At 36.5% G+C, this 19,368-nt stretch overlaps 2 protein-coding genes across 3 annotated transcripts in view; one reads left to right on the top strand and one right to left on the bottom strand.

Moving 5' to 3' along the window:
- Nucleotides 1–11,601, top strand: part of LOC137389675 (ribonuclease H1-like) — a 41,885-nt gene extending 30,284 nt beyond the window's left edge. Inside the window, exons 2-9 of the mRNA XM_068075751.1 lie at nucleotides 2,179–2,285; nucleotides 2,997–3,214; nucleotides 8,201–8,363; nucleotides 9,458–9,560; nucleotides 10,289–10,343; nucleotides 10,428–10,512; nucleotides 10,879–11,003; nucleotides 11,303–11,601. Coding sequence (XP_067931852.1) covers nucleotides 2,179–2,285; nucleotides 2,997–3,214; nucleotides 8,201–8,363; nucleotides 9,458–9,560; nucleotides 10,289–10,343; nucleotides 10,428–10,512; nucleotides 10,879–11,003; nucleotides 11,303–11,380 — 934 coding nt within the window. The 3' untranslated portion in view covers nucleotides 11,381–11,601. The remainder of the gene's footprint in view (nucleotides 1–2,178; nucleotides 2,286–2,996; nucleotides 3,215–8,200; nucleotides 8,364–9,457; nucleotides 9,561–10,288; nucleotides 10,344–10,427; nucleotides 10,513–10,878; nucleotides 11,004–11,302) is intronic.
- Nucleotides 11,602–11,642: 41 nt separating this feature from the next.
- LOC137389674 (citron rho-interacting kinase-like) overlaps nucleotides 11,643–19,368 on the bottom strand; it is a 59,146-nt gene continuing 51,420 nt past the window's right edge. Inside the window, exons 27-32 of one of the 2 annotated variants that reach the window (XM_068075749.1) lie at nucleotides 19,093–19,315; nucleotides 16,895–16,975; nucleotides 16,545–16,626; nucleotides 16,105–16,250; nucleotides 13,225–13,360; nucleotides 11,643–11,859 (exon numbers count right to left, since the gene is read on the bottom strand). In XM_068075749.1, the coding sequence (XP_067931850.1) occupies nucleotides 11,652–11,859; nucleotides 13,225–13,360; nucleotides 16,105–16,250; nucleotides 16,545–16,626; nucleotides 16,895–16,975; nucleotides 19,093–19,315 (876 nt within the window). In that variant the 3' untranslated portion in view covers nucleotides 11,643–11,651. Of the gene's footprint in view, nucleotides 11,860–13,189; nucleotides 13,361–16,104; nucleotides 16,251–16,544; nucleotides 16,627–16,894; nucleotides 16,976–19,092; nucleotides 19,316–19,368 lie in introns of those variants that run through there. The other variant, XM_068075750.1, reaches the window with a different exon arrangement.

The raw sequence follows: 19,368 nt of genomic DNA, 5'->3' as shown, positions 1-19,368 counted from the left end.
AAATTCCTACCAAGGCACCTTTGTCTCCTGGTTTCAAGGAAATTCAAGCCAATCCTTGGAATTACCCACCCCACCAGACTCAGACTTGAACTAGCGAGGGTGTTGTCGTTCGTTGTACCTTGGGTTGGCTCATCCTGGCGTAGATAGCCGTCTCTCAGTCCGCCATTGTTTGAATCGGCCACATTCAAGCTTCATAGTTGATGCTAGTTTCATAACAGCATCTTCACCTTGTTCAAGCTGGCTTCGAGTCCCATCTCCTGCTTGATAGACATCAATGTCATATAACATGCCACTGACTCCTGCTCAGCCTCAAATCCTGAATCCCCAGGGATGCGGCTTGCTCTTGATATACTGTCGAATCAAGCTGGTTTGTCCTCCATAGTTAACTATCATTTCGTCAATTGAACAGTGTTTTTTCGGTGAAATCCTTAGACATTGCTCTCTCACCGTAGTCAACTAAGGTCTAATTTCCCAGACCTCATCTTTTTTCTGGTCATCCATCACCCTGGTATTGTCAATAAAATGAAGTAAAGTCATCAGCTATTGAAATCTGTTGCGTAACATAACACTGCTTACCGGCTCATATTTAGTATCATTCTCCCAATACTGCCTCACATTAATCATTCGAACAAGACCCATTCGAAAAACATCCCCATAACTTCTTCAATTTCCTTATGATTTGTATTCACATTTTTCCCAGTTTTCTACAATGCTGTATAAGTTAGTGTTCTGCACAATATTGCCAATCATATCCGAAGTTACGAATTGCTAGAAGTATTCATAAGGAGATTTGAGATGCTGGTCATTAGGAGGTTGAATCGCAGGACCAGTAAATATTGTATCAGGTGGTTGGAAACCCTTTTTCCAGCGGTAGCGACTTTTGCTGGTGCTTATAGTGGCTGGTAGAAGCAGGTGAGGCAGGGGTTCATCATCACTATCATCAGTAGTAGCATCACTGTCACCTTGGGTATTGTCCTGCAATAATAAATGCACATAAATAAATATCTACTAAGCAAGCAGTATACTGGTACATGTAATAAACTTACTGGTAGACACTATTATTTGATAAAAACAGAATCTTGACCAACTAAAATAACAGAGCACGAGCTTTGGCCCAACAAGATTTGCTAAATCACCAGGGACTACATCAAAAAGCCACCTGAGTGATCTATACGATGACAATACCTGACAATCCTGATTCCAATCCTTGTATAAGTCATTACAATTTTCTGCAAAGCCATCAATATCCCTGTCTTCACCCATCACCATATCTTATATATTCTCAACTCACACGAGAATGAAAAGCCATATCCAATCCAAAAGTCAATAAAAAACTAGGCTCTATCCACTCTGTTTGTGTCATCCAATTGCATTTTACAACCCCAGTAACATCCAAATAATACTGCAAAAAAGTAATATTTAAATTTCAGGGTATCACATCGTGGGCAGTTAGATTAGCTATTGAAATCATGACAGTGGATGATTCAATCTATATCACTATAAAATGCTGTCTCAACAAATCAAAAAATTTTTCTATGTATCATAATGCTCATTGTTACACCGGTGTCACAGTAAAATTTCATGATTTATAATGGAGCCTGAGATACAGTATTAAAGTTGAAAAATTGAATCATTCTAAAGGCCAATATTTTCTAAATAATATTAGAAAGGTTAGAAGTATGGGACTTACCCTTGTTCTAGTCAATCAATCAAAACTTATATCAATAAAAAGGCAAGTCTCAACAAATGGAGGCAGCCATCTTGGAGAAGCCCACTGAAGTCACAAGTCACGTGATCAACAACAGCGAATCAAAATTGACTTATATATGTTCCATAGGTGTCACATTGGGTATTGCCAGTCATTAAACTTCAAAAATGCCATCATGTGGTGCCTTAACCAGGTAATGTCTTGTTACATATGTGTCGCATGGGGTCGTGGGGTTGAGTAATGTGCATTTCTGCTGATGTTACATGACTAATGACATAAAACAATGAAACATATTATGCTCGAAATGACTTTGGTTTTTTGTTGGCAGTCTTTAAAAAAATGCACTGAAGTATTAAACATGAGCATCACTTGAGCTTAAGCCTTCACTCATTAGTATCTACAGACTGCCTTTTTTATGTGGCATCATGCAGTTTTTCTATCTCAGCTTGCATTGTTATTGTTTGTCATAGGAATGAGTGCTCTGAACAAGTTCACAAATTTCCCGGAGCAAGATATAAAAAATTTTCAACTAGATCTGAAGCTTTAGAGTTCATAAAGGGTGCCTCCATCTCAACAGGTAACATGTAGTTATTAATTTTGTGTGGACTTGTCTTCGCTTTGTCAATATTATTGGACACTCTTAGTGAGTCCTTATCATGTATTATCTCTGATAAAAATGATAAAATTCAAAGTAATGTTTAATTTATCACATGGATGCCTTTATTTTCTGTATTTATACAAATGCTTCCTTGGCCAATTATTATGAGACTGCTAATTGTAATAGTAGCTTTTAATGGCATTTGTGGACATGTTGAAGCCTCTGGATTGTACTGATGTCCTCCAATATGAACTGTTCTAAACGCAATCGTCCAAGATTGTGACATATAAAACCATATAAAGCTTGAAAAGCCACAAATATTTGTTTCCATCTGTAGGCATATACAAACATGCCTAAAACTAAAAACCTGATCGATAAAGTATACGAATGTCTTGTAAACTCCTCTATACTTGATGTTTTAGATGCTCGTTATATCTAATGTTGATAGTTTGTGAATACAATGTCAAGCTATTACTATAAAACCTGTATTTGAATGCCATCTTTATTTGAGCGCCACTATGGCAGAAAGTTTAAAAATTAGAGCGCTACCCCTTAATCGAATGTCACTTCTGAAAAAGCGCCACTCTAAAAGAGTTGAAAAATAGAGCCCCATGGCATTCAAATAAAGGTTTAATGGTAACTGGACTGCCCTAGCATATACAAGCAACTATTGATTATTCTGCCATACAGTTAGTAACCACCAGAGGACATCTACTACGACAGTTAGCCACCAACAAATGGAATCTACAGAAGTTGTTGAAACCTGGTTGAACACGTCTAAACAAGCCATGCTGGAACTTATTGCATCCTTCTCTTTAGCCATCCCTAAACTAGACAAATGTTTTTCTGCGATGCCACAGAGCCTCAAAGGAGAGACACAGCTTGAAGCCAGTTTCACCGAAGCCAAGGTAATTCTTCCCATATAGCGTCTCATAGCACTTTGAAAATGTCGAAAGATTTGTCGTATTGAGTTAGAGGTTGTACAGCCATGTGTCTATAAGTTACTGAAGCGATTAAGGTGCAGACGAGAGTCGTGTAGCGCAGCATCTCGTGACCAAAACCAAAAACGCTAGTTTCCAAACAAACATTTTATCATTTTTTCAGATCATTTTATATAATCTCTAATGGAGCAACCACAACACTAACAAACAAAAATAGCTATCATTTCCAGTAGCTCTAAATTTGATAGTTGCATTAGACAGAATTTGAAAGAGAACAAAATTTCCTACAAGGTGATGTCCATAATTTTATAATTTAAAACAAACCTATCTTTTTCAAGGTCAAGACAGAGCACCAGTTTTACCTAAATTGGCAAATGGCCCAAATTCTAATACATTTTGTATCCGCAATCAGTTTCTGGTTTGTGTTTCTAGAAAAATTATATGTTTTATAACAACATTAACAAATTAGCCCATATTCAAATTTAATACCAAATTTATTTGTTAAAAAGTGCATACATATATATATAAATAAATATATTTGTTAATGTATATGTGATATATAGTGCGCATTCATAAGGCTGTTAAGATCCACAGCCTGATGACTGCAGGATCGAAACTGCTAGTAGCTAACCCAGATAAATACGATATCTAATTCTCTACTAATCTATATATATATATATAGAGATATATATAGAGATATATATATACATGTATATATATTTATAGATCAGGCCTGTGCAACAGGCAGCCCGGGGGCGACAATCTGGCCAAAAAGGCAAGATATGTGGCCGAGTTGCTACTACATCGGTAAAAGCGGACATTGAAAAGTTGTGTAAAACTAGGAAGTACCAAGTTTCACACTAATTATCCGATCTGCACTTTATTTTTTGTCTCAATTTCTTGTTCCAATCCTACAGATTCATTCTAATAAAAGTTTGTATTTATTGTTTGCAAGAAATGTACTTATATTACATTATTTTCTCAATCCTCAACTCGACACACAATTTTTTATTGGATTAAATTATTTTGGGTTGCTGGCCCTTGGTGTTGTTCAAATATTGAAAAGTGACCCTCCAAAGAAACATGTTTCACACATAGATGTATACTAGCTGTGCTACCCAGCGTTGCCCGGGTAATAAAAAAGTCTTTGGACAGAAAATTGATGTATTTAACATATATAACAGCATTTGCCATTCTAACTTTCAAACCACATACCATGAGAGAAGTGTTTTGTGTGGTTGAAGTAAGTTAACAGAGAAAATAAAAACAACTGTAAAGGTTTTCAAACTTTGTCAAACAACTGTAATTTTAAACTTCATATCATGAGGAAATGATTTTGTGCAGGACAGGTTCTTTTTTTATGCATTGGACAATGTGTAACTTGGGAGAATACTTGTATTTAACAGATTAATAAAAAAAATATGACAGAAAATGGTAGTATTTTGTAGTTGAAATTTTATTAGAACAATGTCTGCCAAAAATGGTTGAATGAAAAATTAATTTTAATAATAAAGAATGGAAACTAACTAAGTAATAATAACAGTAATAGGAAAATAAATAATGTTTCAACTTCGAACACAACACAATACTCAAATTATGCTTAAAAATGCAAGTTGAAATAAAAACGATAATGCAACAAACTTTAAAAACTTATATTATAAACTTCAAAAGTTATAAGTTTATAAATGTAATAAGAGAATGTAAATCTATCTATATATTTTTTCAAAGTATGTAAATGTAAGAAAGTGACGAATAACTGATACTTGTAATCTTGCACGATAAATCTTACAGTAAATCTTACAGATAATCTAACAGATAATCTTACGGTCATGTTACAAATGTTTGTTGTTAAATGGGAAATTAATTACGAATTACTAATTGGTTAGGTCTAGAAGGAAAGATGTGTAAGCTAATACACACTGAGCGAGCACTGATAGGAACTTTTGTGAAATGCGTGTTTAACGAATGCAATATTTGTCTGTTGAAAGGAAATTGCGCTTGATAATATATTATGTAGCTATTAAAATAAACATTAAATAACAAATTTAAAAATATTCATTTAAAAATTTTAGTAAGCTAACTAATGACAATCAATTACTTACACAATCACCCTACTTGGTATACAAAGCTGTTGGGTATGTGCTCCCATATACCGACTTCTATCAGCTAGATAATAACTCATATATATCAGCACGCTATTAACTCAATCTCTGTGGCCTATTGGGTTGGGTGTTGGCCTGGTGAACGGTAGGGTCCGAGATCACTTCTTCTTTGGTACAGATTCTTTATTGCAAGATTTTAATAACTATAGCCAGAATGCATACATAGGGACATACTTTGAGAAATATGTATATGAACGCGTTTTTTTGACAAAGGAATTTGGTAATTTAATTTGAATGTGAATGAATTTGTCAATTTTATTGCAAAACATAATTCTTCTTGAAACAGAAACGGGTTGCAGTGTATATAGGTATATATATATATTTTTATAAATATATATTTATACATATATTAATATATATATACAGTATACATAAATTTATATATATACAGTATATAAATATATATATATAGTACGTGTATCTATCTATATGAATGTGCTGCATGAAGTTATATATACCTATACAATATATACGTATTGAATAGTATATACATTGTATATATATTTTATATTATCCCACAACCAAACACAAGCAAAGTGAATGTTTGAGAGATTTATGATAATTGCCTATGTGCACACAACTCCCGAAAAATCATCCGTTAACGGCTGTCACCAAACCCTTGTACCGAAATCTCTTCAACAAATTTAACCATTTTTTGTGTAGAGTCGTTCAAGTATAACAATGACACAAAACACATATAAACCTATTTAAATATGTTACCAAGTCTTTGAAACGTTACCGCAATATCTTAAAACTAACTCATCTGATCGGATTATACATAAATAGACAGATTAATTCGGCCTAAAGTCGAAATAAAAACTTTTGCCAAGCCTGTTTTAATTAAAATTAAGATCAGCCAACGAAACGCCGATAAGGCGGTGTGATAGAGAGTAGAACTCATAGAGTTATCTCCCCCTAGAGTGATAACAGTGCCTTCAACAACACGAGCGTTTCCGGTGCCAACAAGGAACGTTTACGCCACGCCCCTTTTTGTGCTAGTCAATCAGAGTGATTGACTAGATCAATAACATCAGCCATGAGAATGGTTAAACAAGGATCATGAATTTCCACAGTTAAGATAGTAATTAATGCTCATATTAAAGAAATGATGATTATAGTTTTTTACTCTAATATATGCTTATTATTTAAAGCAATTCAATACCTGCATGACTTGCAAAGGCACTGAATATATAGTGTTAAGTAAGTGAGTTAATGCAATCAATTACTCATAGATAAGATTGATAGTCATGTCATACTGGGGTTGTATTACATTGATGTGATGGGAAGCTAATCGACTGCCATCAACTGAAAGTATTGACATTGTATGGTGATAGAGTGATTCATTGACACCGCAGTCCACAAACAGCCCTTGCATGTAATATTAAATTTCAATACATATAAATAAAATACATAGACTAGCTTGAAGCAAGGATGTCCACTAGTTAGTGGACATAGTTGGTTGCTATGACCAATGATATACAGCCCCCAGCTATATATATATATGTATATTACACAGCAGCTTGCCATTTTACTTCTAATATTGCATTTCTCCTATTGCAGGGAGAGATATAAACATATAATCTTTTCCTTTCATTATTGCTGTTTGTTGTACATAATAACACTCAGTACATTACAGCTACCATTGCAGCTACCATTGCAGTTCTCCTATTGCACTGCAGTGCCATTTGACTGCTAATATTGCATTTTTCAACCAGCAGTACCCTTTCTTTTTCCATTATCACTTTGGTCGTGGGCTGTATGGCAGGGGAATTTCTAGTAGGTTAGGTAAAAATAGTGGGCGTGGCCTGGTTGTTTGGAAACGAGTGAGCTCCCATATTTGCTTCCACTTCTTGCACAACTCTGCGCTACACATCTCTGGTACAGACTACTCTATTTAAGTTTGCAGTTACGTGCTCTTGGAATAGTTGTTGCACTTCTGACTGTTTCATAGCTTCATCCTTTATACCTTCTGCTGCAGTTCCATGTGAAATTTGGCACTTTTAACTTTGAAAAGTATCATTTTGTATTATTGAATATCAAACACATTAATTTCTTGTTAAATATCAAACAAATTACTTGCAAGCCATATTATATGGCTATAACAAGATTTCAAAGCTTTTTAAAATTTCACTAAATTTGGGAACTAATCAGGTGGTTGCCATTTATAACCAATTCTGTTTTTTATTGGGTAAAACATACTGTTCTGGCAACATAAAAACTGTGTGAATTTTTAAACTTTGGCTTTTATATGGGCTATTTTGGAACTAGAGCGAAGCTGCAGACGTGATTGCGCTTTATTATCATTATGGAAAAGACATAGGCAAAAGAAGGCATATCTAAAATTGGCTCCGACAAAAACAATATGAAAAATCTTGTTGCTTTTTCTAAGTTGCAAAAATACTTGGCTGTATCTCCAAGATATTCCGATGAGCCTGTTTTCACCGATAGGCTTTGATGGCGGTTCACAAAGCTTTTCTGTTTTAGCTTTGCCAATTGGTTGGAGAAATAAACCTAAATCCATCAAGAAAGTTAATTTCTAGTAATTCTATTAATATAAAGAGACAGTGTTATTTTTAGGCTTACTGTTTCATCTATAGCTAATGACACCGGATTCAATTTGGTTAGTCTACTTACTCACATGCTTTCTATTAAGCATTAGGTAAAGGTGTTTACAAGAAACATTTTTGTGGGTACCTGATGTAAAGCTCAGGTGTTGATATTTTACTATTTGTATTACTATTTTTATTATCTGTATATGCTCTCTATTATTATAATATGCGAATGAATTTAGGCAGATGTGTTGGTGTGCAAGGAGACAATTAGAAACCTTTTGCACCAGCTCAATGGGAAAGTTAAACCTGATTGTGGCGCTGAGTCTGCGGTACAGAAACGGCATCTTGATGAGGAAATTCCTTCCTCAGAACATACTAAAAGACAAAAATCTTCAGAGTCCAGTGAGTCGAGCCTTTCTTTCCTGTCAATTATATAATGCCTCTCAGTTCATGTTATACATGCTGTGTAATACCGCATCTTTAAATTTACAACTGAGTGATGACCATTGCAGATGGTGTCCATTTAGTAATGGAGCTCTGGTTTTTTTAAAGTTTTTAAAATGCATTATTAATTGCATAGTAGTTGGACCTCTGTTTTTGACCACTATTCAGAAGGCGGTTAAAAAAGCGAATTATTTATGTTCTCACACCATTCATCTCCATTACAAACAATGTAAATAATTTTAATCCATTTCAAGACTAGATGGAACTTTTTTAAGCTTCTTACCTTATTTTACTCCATAAATTCTATATTAAGAGACCAGGTGGTATTTAGAGTACACGGAATTCCTCATAAACACGGAAGGCTAGGCTGGGGAATGTACTTTACTGGTAGCATCTTATATCCCAAAATTGACAAACTAGTTTTTCACTGTTAATTTTCTTCGTTTCTCTACCTCACTGTATAATGCATTTGTTTTATAGCAATGTGTTAGATGACAATCTGGAGTATTTTCTATTGCGGTGTATATTTATTATGGAGTTATTATAGGTTTTTCGGGGTTTCAAACAAATTAAAATGTTGTTTTTATTGTGATATCAGATCCAATATATGACAGCCTCAACATAGGAAGCGGGTCTCGGAACAAATCAAATTTGTATGTAGAGGTTTGACATAGAGAACTTTTTTAATACAGAAGTTTTGTACTAACTTTGTATATCTCATCGTTTCAGCACATCATTAACAAGAGTAAATTTATTGTGACTATTTATTTGTTTCATTAAATGCCAGAGCATTATCTACAAAGTACTTCACATACTGATCATTCACAATAATGCATTTAGCAGATTTATAAAAGAATTGTTGATAACTTCTGTCATTTGTTTTCATTCTGGTTTGATGCTATAATTGTACGGTGCAATATATTCTTAATTATTTAGAATCTATCAATATTTCTTTTTGGTTGAATCCTGCTTTTGCCTCTTTCTATATCTACAGTGTATAGACTGGGAATTTTCACCATGTGTACCTTGCCAATTTTATATTACCGTTGCAGCCTGTGCAGTTCCAGTAGTATACACAGATGGTGCTTGCTTCAATAATGGCAAGTATGGTGCTAGAGCAGGCATAGGAGTGTGGTGGGGTGTAGGTGATGAACGGTGAGACATGCCTTCTTGCTACTCAAGTTGCTCCTGCTTTCCATAGTGGCACAAGTGTACCCTTTACTGATTCTCATATGCCTATCCGGTTTTAGTTGATAGCCTAATACAGCTGGTTAAAAACCCATTTGTACTCGCTTTTTAAAGTTCAGTTGTACATGTAGTCATGTTGAGGGTTCCTTCAATGAGATCCCTTTACGGAGAAACAAAAAATGTCTCATTTGTTATGCACTTGGATCAAATTATGTGCATATCCGCTGTCGGTTCAGTCAAAACATAATATACACGTATAATTATGACTATATAGTGGTGTGTAGTGATTGGCCAGGTGCATGTGTAGGCAGCCAATTATGATAGCACCATTGTATAATTATGACTATATAGTGGTGTGTAGTGATTGGCCAGGTGCATGTGTAGGCAGCCAATTATGATAGCACCATTGTATAATCATCGTTAAACTTCTCACCGGATTTCTCTTTGTTGTTATTTTCACAAAATAAGCATTTTGCCATGATTCTTATTATTTATTACCATTATTTACTGTTTTCTCTTAAAACTGTTTACAATCTTTCACTTTTTTACTTCGTTTAAATTATCTTTGCAGTTACTTCAATGTTTTATATTCTGAGAAAATACAACTGCTTTTAGATTCATGAGAACATAATGTTTTACATGCAGGAAATATTTGTCCAAATATGTTATACTTAAAAACGATTTAATTGTTGTAGAAATGTTAGTGAAAGACTAACGGGAAGGCAAACAAATAACAGAGCAGAAATTTGTGTGAGTATTTTAGGCATAATCTTGGTGAATATTTAGCTGATGTTTCCTTCATTGCATTTGATCTTCTGTTTTGATTTCCTTCAGGCTGCCTGTAAAGCAATAGAGCAAGCAACGGCTTTAGGATATGAACGACTAGAGATTCGTACGGACAGTAAATTTATGATCGACTGTGAGTAATTTTTTACTTCTATTTTGAAGGCTAACCTTTTTGTGTTTATCATGGTATGTCGTAGTACAGGCACAAAGCAGAAATTTAGGTATAGCCTCCGAAAGTTCAAGTTTTAATTTTCAGAAATTTTTGTGTAGCATTTTGGGTCCTCATAATAATGCCTACAAACGCGGCATACATATGAATTGTAACCAGGTCTGTAGTACATGCGCAGAGGTTCGTAATTGAATTGCCTGTCTGGAGGCTATTTCCAATAGCTTGTACTTTTGCTTGCTAGCCAAATTTGCCTTTCTCCCAGCCCAAAATTTTTTAGGCAATATAAGATTGCTTGTGTTACGTACCAGCTCTCTAAATTTGCCATTGCAGGCATGACAAAATGGATTAAAGGCTGGAAAAAGAACCAATGGCAGATAAGCTCTGGAGGGCCTGTAAAGAATAAAGAGGAGCTACAGATTCTAGACAAACTCTGCTCCAAAGTGACAGTTCAATGGGTAATGCATTTGCTACTTGGACAGTTGGATTAACTTTTTCAAAACTATATTCCTAAAATGTCATACAATTTCAACATTGATTAGCAACAGCCAGTTAGATCGTTTGATAATGTAACATTTGACCTGTTCAAAATTGAACAGTAGTTATCAACTATATTTGAGCAAAAAATTTCCATGCATATAATTTTGACATTGATTTTCATGAGTAAATATTTTTCACATTTTAATCGCGTACATGTAGGTAAAAGCCTCATCTGTAAAAGCTTCATTTCATGTAGATTGTACTCATCTGATTGTAGACACACGTAAGAGGACATCACGGTATTGAAGGCAATGAACACGCGGACAGATTGGCAAATGGAGGAGCCCAAAAATAGCATAGGCAACAACATTGTCTAGGGTTGAACTAGGGTTGAACCCTTTTTATTGTGTACAATAATTAAAAATCTATCATTTATTTAGACTGTCATATTTAACTTTTGTTACATATACATTTCTAAAATGTGAAAATAGTGCTACCAGGTGTATATAAAATTAGAACGGAATAAATTTGAAAAAATAAATTTGTGCAACTGTAAGTATAAATAATATCAAGTATGAAATGTTCTGCAACAACATAAAATGTGAGAGACATTTTGGAATGGATATTTAAACATTGGTATGATGAGGGGTAGATAGTTGTGACGCTTTCTTTCCAGCTCCATAAAACTGATTGTAATAGTCAGCACTGAGGGGTGTTCTTGGCCTGACAACTGCTGTGTCACTTGAGCTAGTGCTTGTCACACTGCTGGCCGAACTTAGTGAGGTGCTTGAGGAGTCGGGTAATATTCCAGTGCGTAATGCTGCAGATCGGTATCTGTAGCAACAAGCAAGTTTTTTAACTCTTAAAAGGTCCAATGGAAGTTGCTATGTAATACTACTGCATTGCAGCAGTAGTTCCGCATGAAACGGGCGCTATGGAAACATCGATGTAAACAGTCTCTCAAAACAATACAGCAGCAGTTGTACATACCAAGGTTTACGACATATGAAGCATCAGCCCTGTTGCAAACTAGCTAAGCAGTATTAAATCTGCAACCTCATTTATACAGAATACTAGTTTAATCGGGCAGACAAATTCTATGGAAAGTGACAATAAGTTTCCAACAACAAGGACCTGAAACAATGCGAGATTTAAGGTTAAAAGACCTTCAAGTCTAAAGACTCAACTTTAAAGTGTGTCACGAAATAAAATTATCCAAGATGAGGATAGCATTTTATCTGGCCAGCATGTTATCAACTAACTAGTTGTTGATACAACAAATGTTTTTAAGTTGTGCCCAAACAAGCATCTTACTAGCTTTGCCACAAGCTACCCATTTTAGTAAGCTGCAAGGAGGCAAATGCTTCAAATAGCCTGAAATATATTTATTATAGAATGAGCTGCACAGCGTGGCGTTAACAAATTGTTTTCTGTTGGCCAATAGTTGAAACAGCATAGCCAGTAAGGGACTATTTTCACTAACCTAGTACACTAACTAATGCTTTAGATTAGTTCAACTACGTGAACTATCAATAGATATAACAAATTAGACAAAAACTGATATTAAAAAGATCCTGAGCCTTGTGCACAATATTGCGTTTCATCGCAATTTGTCTGCTCTACGAGTGTGTGTGCGATTAGAAAATTGAATCCTCCATGTCAATAGGTAAAACAACCAAGTATGCAGAATAAAGTTGGTACAAGGAACAAAACAATTTTGCCAGTTATATAACAAAGAATCGCATAATCTAAGCGCATTGCGTGTCTCGGAACTGCCAATAATATATCTGTATTCCGAGTAGCATTCAATGACATTCTAGATGTCTGTTGAAAGGCCGCATTTTTTTGCAAATTCGTTATCACTTTCCAGGATGATTTTAAAACATCTTCACTATGACAATTGAAATCTGCAGAGCTGGAAAATAAGCTTGGCTTCTGTGTTATAAAGTTCACATTCTTATCACAGCTTGGTAATGAAACCAGACTGGTACAGAAAACTGTAAACAAACATCAACTCAGCGTGCTGAACCCATCAAATGTATAGGACTATTATAGGTGCTCGGCAGAAAGGTTGCACATGAGAAAGAAACATGCTTGCATAGTCAACGCCTTAGCAATATCTCTATCGCATTAAACTCATTTGTGATGAAAAAATAGATGACGCTTGATGCAAGGATATACTTCATGTAGAACCATTACCTTTGTATCATAGAAGGTATTCGATTTCTTGGGTGATTCTCCTTATTATTCCTCAGGTAAAACTCAGGAGCATTCTTCTTTTGCGGCAGATACTCTGATTGGCTACTTGTGCTAATCGAACTCACGTCCTGCGTATCTATCAATCCAGAGAAACATATGTATACTATACACATCTTGAACCAAGTCAGCTTGAAGATGACTTGCAAATTCATATAACTTCAATTAACTGTAAAAGGATGATATATTGTATAATAGCAAATATTCTTATCTGCATACAGTTTTCAACTTGCTCCACTGCTCAAAAGCTCAACAATAAATACTTCAGGTAACCACATATAACATCAAATAAAAGTATTATGTAAAACTATATACAACTTTATGTATAAAACTAAATAACTTAATAGAAAATCTTTTCATTAAATACTGGGGCAGACGGTGTGTAGGTAGAGGTGGTAATAGAGGGACAGACGGTGTGTAGGTAGAGGTGGTAATAGAGGGACAGACGGTGTGTAGGTAGAGGTGGTAATAGAGGGACAGACGGTGTGTAGGTAGAGGTGGTAATAGAGGGACAGACGGTGTGTAGGTAGAGGTGGTAATAGAGGGACAGACGGTGTGTAGGTAGAGGTGGTAATAGAGGGACAGGCGGTGTGTAGGTAGAGGTGGTAATAGAGGGACAGACGGTGTGTAGGTAGAGGCGGTAATAGAGGGACAGACGGTGTGTAGGTAGAGGTGGTAATAGAGGGACAGACGGTGTGTAGGTAGAGGTGGTAATAGAGGGACAGACAGTCTGTAGGTAGAGGTGGTAATAGAGGGACAGACGGTGTGTAGGTAGAGGTGGTAATAGAGGGACAGATGGTGTGTAGGTAGAGGTGGTAATAGAGGGACAGACGGTGTGTAGGTAGAGGTGGTAATAGAGGGGACAGACGGTGTGTAGGTAGAGGTGGTAATAGAGGGACAGGCGGTGTGTAGGTAGAGGCGGTAATAGAGGGACAGATGGTGTGTAGGTAGAGGTGGTAATAGAGGGACAGACGGTGTGTAGGTAGAGGTGGTAATAGAGGGACAGACAGTCTGTAGGTAGAGGTGGTAATAGAGGGGACAGACGGTGTGTAGGTAGAGGTGGTAATAGAGGGACAGACGGTGTGTAGGTAGAGGTGGTAATAGAGGGACAGACGGTGTGTAGGTAGAGGTGGTAATAGAGGGACAGACAGTCTGTAGGTAGAGGTGGTAATAGAGGGGACAGGCGGTGTGTAGGTAGAGGCGGTAATAGAGGGACAGACGGTGTGTAGGTAGAGGTGGTAATAGAGGGACAGGCGGTGTGTAGGTAGAGGTGGTAATAGAGGGACAGACGGTGTGTAGGTAGAGGTGGTAATAGAGGGAGAGACGGTGTGTAGGTAGAGGTGGTAATAGAGGGACAGACGGTGTGTAGGTAGAGGTGGTAATAGAGGGACAGACGGTGTGTAGGTAGAGGTGGTAATAGAGGGACAGGCGGTGTGTAGGTAGAGGTGGTAATAGAGGGACAGACGGTGTGTAGGTAGAGGTGGTAATAGAGGGACAGACGGTGTGTAGGTAGAGGTGGTAATAGAGGGACAGATGGTCTGTAGGTAGAGGTGGTAATAGAGGGACAGACGGTGTGTAGGTAGAGGTGGTAATAGAGGGACAGGCGGTGTGTAGGTAGAGGTGGTAATAGAGGGACAGACGGTGTGTAGGTAGAGGTGGTAATAGAAGGACAGGCGGTGTGTAGGTAGAGGTGGTAATAGAGGGACAGACGGTGTGTAGGTAGAGGTGGTAATAGAGGGACAGACGGTGTGTAGGTAGAGGTGGTAATAGAGGGACAGACGGTGTGTAGGTAGAGGTGGTAATAGAGGGACAGACGGTGTGTAGGTAGAGGTGGTAATAGAGGGACAGACGGTGTGTAGGTAGAGGTGGTAATAGAGGGGACAGACGGTGTGTAGGTAGAGGTGGTAATAGAGGGACAGACGGTGTGTAGGTAGAGGTGGTAATAGAGGGACAGACGGTGTGTAGGTAGAGAGGGATAGAGGGTGGTAATAGAGGGACAGAGCTAGCCTACATTAGATTACATAAACTTTTAATTTTCGTTACTTTAATGTTTTTGTTTTTATATGCAAGGATTTTCACACTTAACCTTTACTTATCATAACTGTCTTGTTTATTTTTACAGATTTTTAAGTTTTTTTCACAGCATCTTGGGCATGTGGCGCATTACTTCACACGCTGAGTAAAATATTTGCTCAATGTTTGGAGTAATTGCCCACCTATGACAGTGTCACAAAATTTTTATATGTGGAGCAGATCGTAAGTTAGGATTATATTGTGCTCTCTAATGGGTAGCACCATCTTTGTGATACAAAAGGCGCTATAAAATGCCTTGAACGAAGGGGTCAAGGTTACTAACCCTTATGACCAAGGTTTATCTCCCGTGCCATTATTTAGGGGCACTTGTAAGTCTTGATAAGGAAAAACATCCGGCAGTCTGGAGATTAAATGAACTAGCTTAATTATATGTTGTGTAAAAATGTCTGCAGCATGTTTCATATACTCTATTTATGTTACAAAGTATGTTTAATCTAATTACTAGGTTTCATATTTAACTTTGAATCTGCCTTAAAATCTTGAAAAACAACTATCAATCAACATACATACGCGTCAGCGCTTATGGTAAAACTTTTAACGGCACATAGCAAAGTGAAGAAAAATGTGTTGAATCTAATACAGAGCGAATTTAATCAAACCAATTGCAATTTGTGCTAATTCCAATTAACTACATCAATCTTTATGGCTCAGTTGAAAAGTAACCTGCAGCAAACCTAAGGTCAGTCTTAGCTAATCTAGTGGGAGAGAGACTACACAATGTAGCAATACCTTGTTCAGGGGTTGATAGGTTGCCTTTGAAAACCACTATATCTGTGCACGCATCTTGTAGGCTGGCGATGTAGACGGCCCCATCTGTATATGCAGGCCCAAGGAACCTCGGTGACTGTATGTTGAGGAAGGTTTGCTGCCGACTACTAAATAAACCAATGCAGAGTGGTTCTAACTCCCTTAAAACTCTGTAGACTAAGAGGATGTTCATCCTCACTTGCAAAAAAAATCATTTTACGGACAGAAATGTCAAACAACCAGTCAAATGCAAATATATCCTAAAATAATATAATAACACAAGCGTCTGCATCGAAGATGAAGTTTGCTAGGTTACATCAATCACGTGTCAGTGTACTTTTGTCACATTCATTACCCGGTGAACAAGAGCAACAGCAGCATTGCGAGTCTTATACGTTTGGGTTACTCACGGGGATACCTACCAGCCAGGCAGAGGTTGCTCCTGCAATCCTATTACTTGAATGGCTTTGTAATACAACACGTAGAGATAGGGAGCTCGATAGGCTACAAATATAAGGGTAATGGTAGACAGTAGTCATGTATTCTCCAATAGAAGTGTTTATAAAACATTCTTCTCATTTAGGCGTCGCGGAAGTACTTATGAATGACCAAATGATTGAGACTAAACCATGTATATAGAGCGATAAAGTATTAACGCCTTTCTAGTAATAAGAAAGCTCTGCGGATCTGTGTATCATAAAGCCAAAAAGAATATCATCCAGGTATTTCAACGGGATCACAGTTTTTCTTTGTTCATGTTAAAATCACTTACCAAATGAAAGTGGTAATCCTGACCATTGTATATCATTCAAACCACTCCTCTCTCCACGGGAGTTCACAAAGACTCCAACATCTATAACATCAAGACAAAATCCCCAAGTGTAATTTCAGACTTCCAAGGTCTCTCCGAAGTAATACAGTGCACCCTCCGGATAAGATTTTAATTCGTTCCAAGGTTGGCATCATATGGTGAAAAAAATCGTATGTAGGGGTATAAAAACCGTAGTAATTATATAATGCAAACAACCCCCAGTGAAAATCATCAAAATTTTATACAAGTACTGTACATATTAAAAATTATTAACAAAATAGTATATTAACCTTAGTAACTATAGTTACCTAAAGTAACTTATGTATATTTAGTGTATTCATTGGTGATGATCTGCACTAAAATGTAACGTTACCATGCGCTATGTGCAGTACATACCGTTAAGAGTTCTTACCTTCAAGATAGATGCACATATAACATAAACTCTAGATTCACTTTAAGTTTAGCTTACTAAACACACACTTAAAGCTAAGTTTTAGTATGTATTTTTAACTAGTTTACTGAATTTTAACTTTTTATCACTGAAAATTTATCACCTATCAGTTTCTGGTTCTGCGTTCACTATAACCTTTAGCGAACCTGTTTAAAACCTTTTTCAAACTATTTCGGCAAGAAAGCCCAACGATACTGTTTTGGTAATGATGTGATTTTTGTTAGCAGGTTAAGGAAAGTTGTCTGACCGCTGACCTTTTGTTTAAAGGAATCGGAACTCCAACTTTGCTTCTGGTTTTAAAGGGAAAATATTACCATTTTACACACAAGAAATGCTGAACTGATAGAAGTCGGTCATCGTGTCTCTTTCAGGCGTTGTGAAAATATTTTTGGTGAACAGCATTTCGGTGTCTTTGTTCTTTTGATGTACGCAATAAGGTCACTTATTGCGTAATTGACTGCCAAATTTGAATTCGTATAGTGAGGTAAAAAAAATCATCATGTTCCACTCCAGAAGGTGAAAAAAATCATATGTCAGGGTAATGGTATCCTGAGGGTGCACTGAAATGGCTCTTGGATAAGGGCAAAAACAGAACAGACAAAACATCAAAACTGCAGAAATTCTGCGAAGGATTTTTGCTTTTAGTCACTACCATAGTCATAACCAGACCAGAGAATATTCAATGTGCCATGAACAACTGATGTAATTTGATGTGATGTGTGGAGATTTTGTGGGAGATTATGACGATATTTTGACATCGTCATATTTTCTCTCCAAATACCGTAAAACCTCTATTTGAATGCCACCTCTATTTGAACGCCGCATCTAATAGAACGCCACTATGGAAGAAGGGTTGAAAAATACAGCGTCACTCTTTAATTAGCCAACTCTACTCGCCCGTCACTTAGACATTCTTTGATCTTCACAGATCCATAATAAAAAGTGATCAGTAAAAATTGCCCACATAATTGCACTAATTATAACTTGGTTACATCAATAACTAATAATTTTTTCATTGTTGTTGTAGCGGTTACCATGATTTTAGTGACCGCGTAATTGAGAAGATCGATCGTCAAAATCATGAGAACTACACTCTTATTCGAAGTATCTAAGGTCTAAATTATATCCATTGTTTTCAGATTCGTCCATAATGTGTGTTACAATCCTACCTGTGTTTTGATAAATGATGAGAATACTCTTTAGGAACACCACACGACGTAATAGCAGCCATTGTTATGGCATATTCTAACTTTAAAACCGTCTTTAAAAGTCAAAAACGTTATGTCCATTTTCTAACTCCAAACCTTTACGGTTTTTTCTTTAAAACTTTGAAAACGACACCATTGAAATAATTAATAACAGTACCATGCTAATATTTTATAATCAAAGTAGTTCCTTATTCAGCTCGGTCTGATACTTCATGAAAAACGGTTTAGCGAAAATGCTGAGGCCGACGGCATTGATTCCGATCCGCCGAAGGAGAATGTAAAATATAGGCGGCATTAGCATTGCTTCGCCCGTAAAAGGGTTAAATTTATCTTCCCAAAATTTTGACAAGCTAGTCAAAGATAAGGGAACTACCTTTTATTTGAACTCTAATAAAACGCTACTATAATGGAAGGGTTGAAAAATAGAAGTCTTACAGTTTCTTGAGATCAGAGTTAACTATGTTGTCAGTTATATGTTAACATTATAAGTTAACACCAACCTGTAAAACAACAGAGATAACTGCCTTCGCGAGAATCGTCTGCTGCTAGACTAAGTATGTCTATAGGAAATGAGTGGTAGCTGGTGTCCTCTTTAACACCACTTGCCAAAAAAGATCGAATACAACCATTCTTTATAGTGAGCTTGTAGACAGTGTCCATTCCCAATAGCACAAAGTCTGGCGTATAGCAGACACATGAACATGGTTCATTTACTTGGACTTCCTGTAAAAAAACACCTCTTGTAAAAACACTTCTTGACATTTCATGCCTGCAAC

The sequence above is a fragment of the Watersipora subatra genome, chromosome 3 (genome assembly GCF_963576615.1).
Source record: "Watersipora subatra chromosome 3, tzWatSuba1.1, whole genome shotgun sequence".
Classification (NCBI taxonomy): Eukaryota; Metazoa; Bryozoa; class Gymnolaemata; order Cheilostomatida; family Watersiporidae; genus Watersipora; species Watersipora subatra.
The sequence above is the reverse complement of the archived record's forward strand: the minus strand, read 5'-3'. Positions and strand labels throughout refer to the sequence as shown.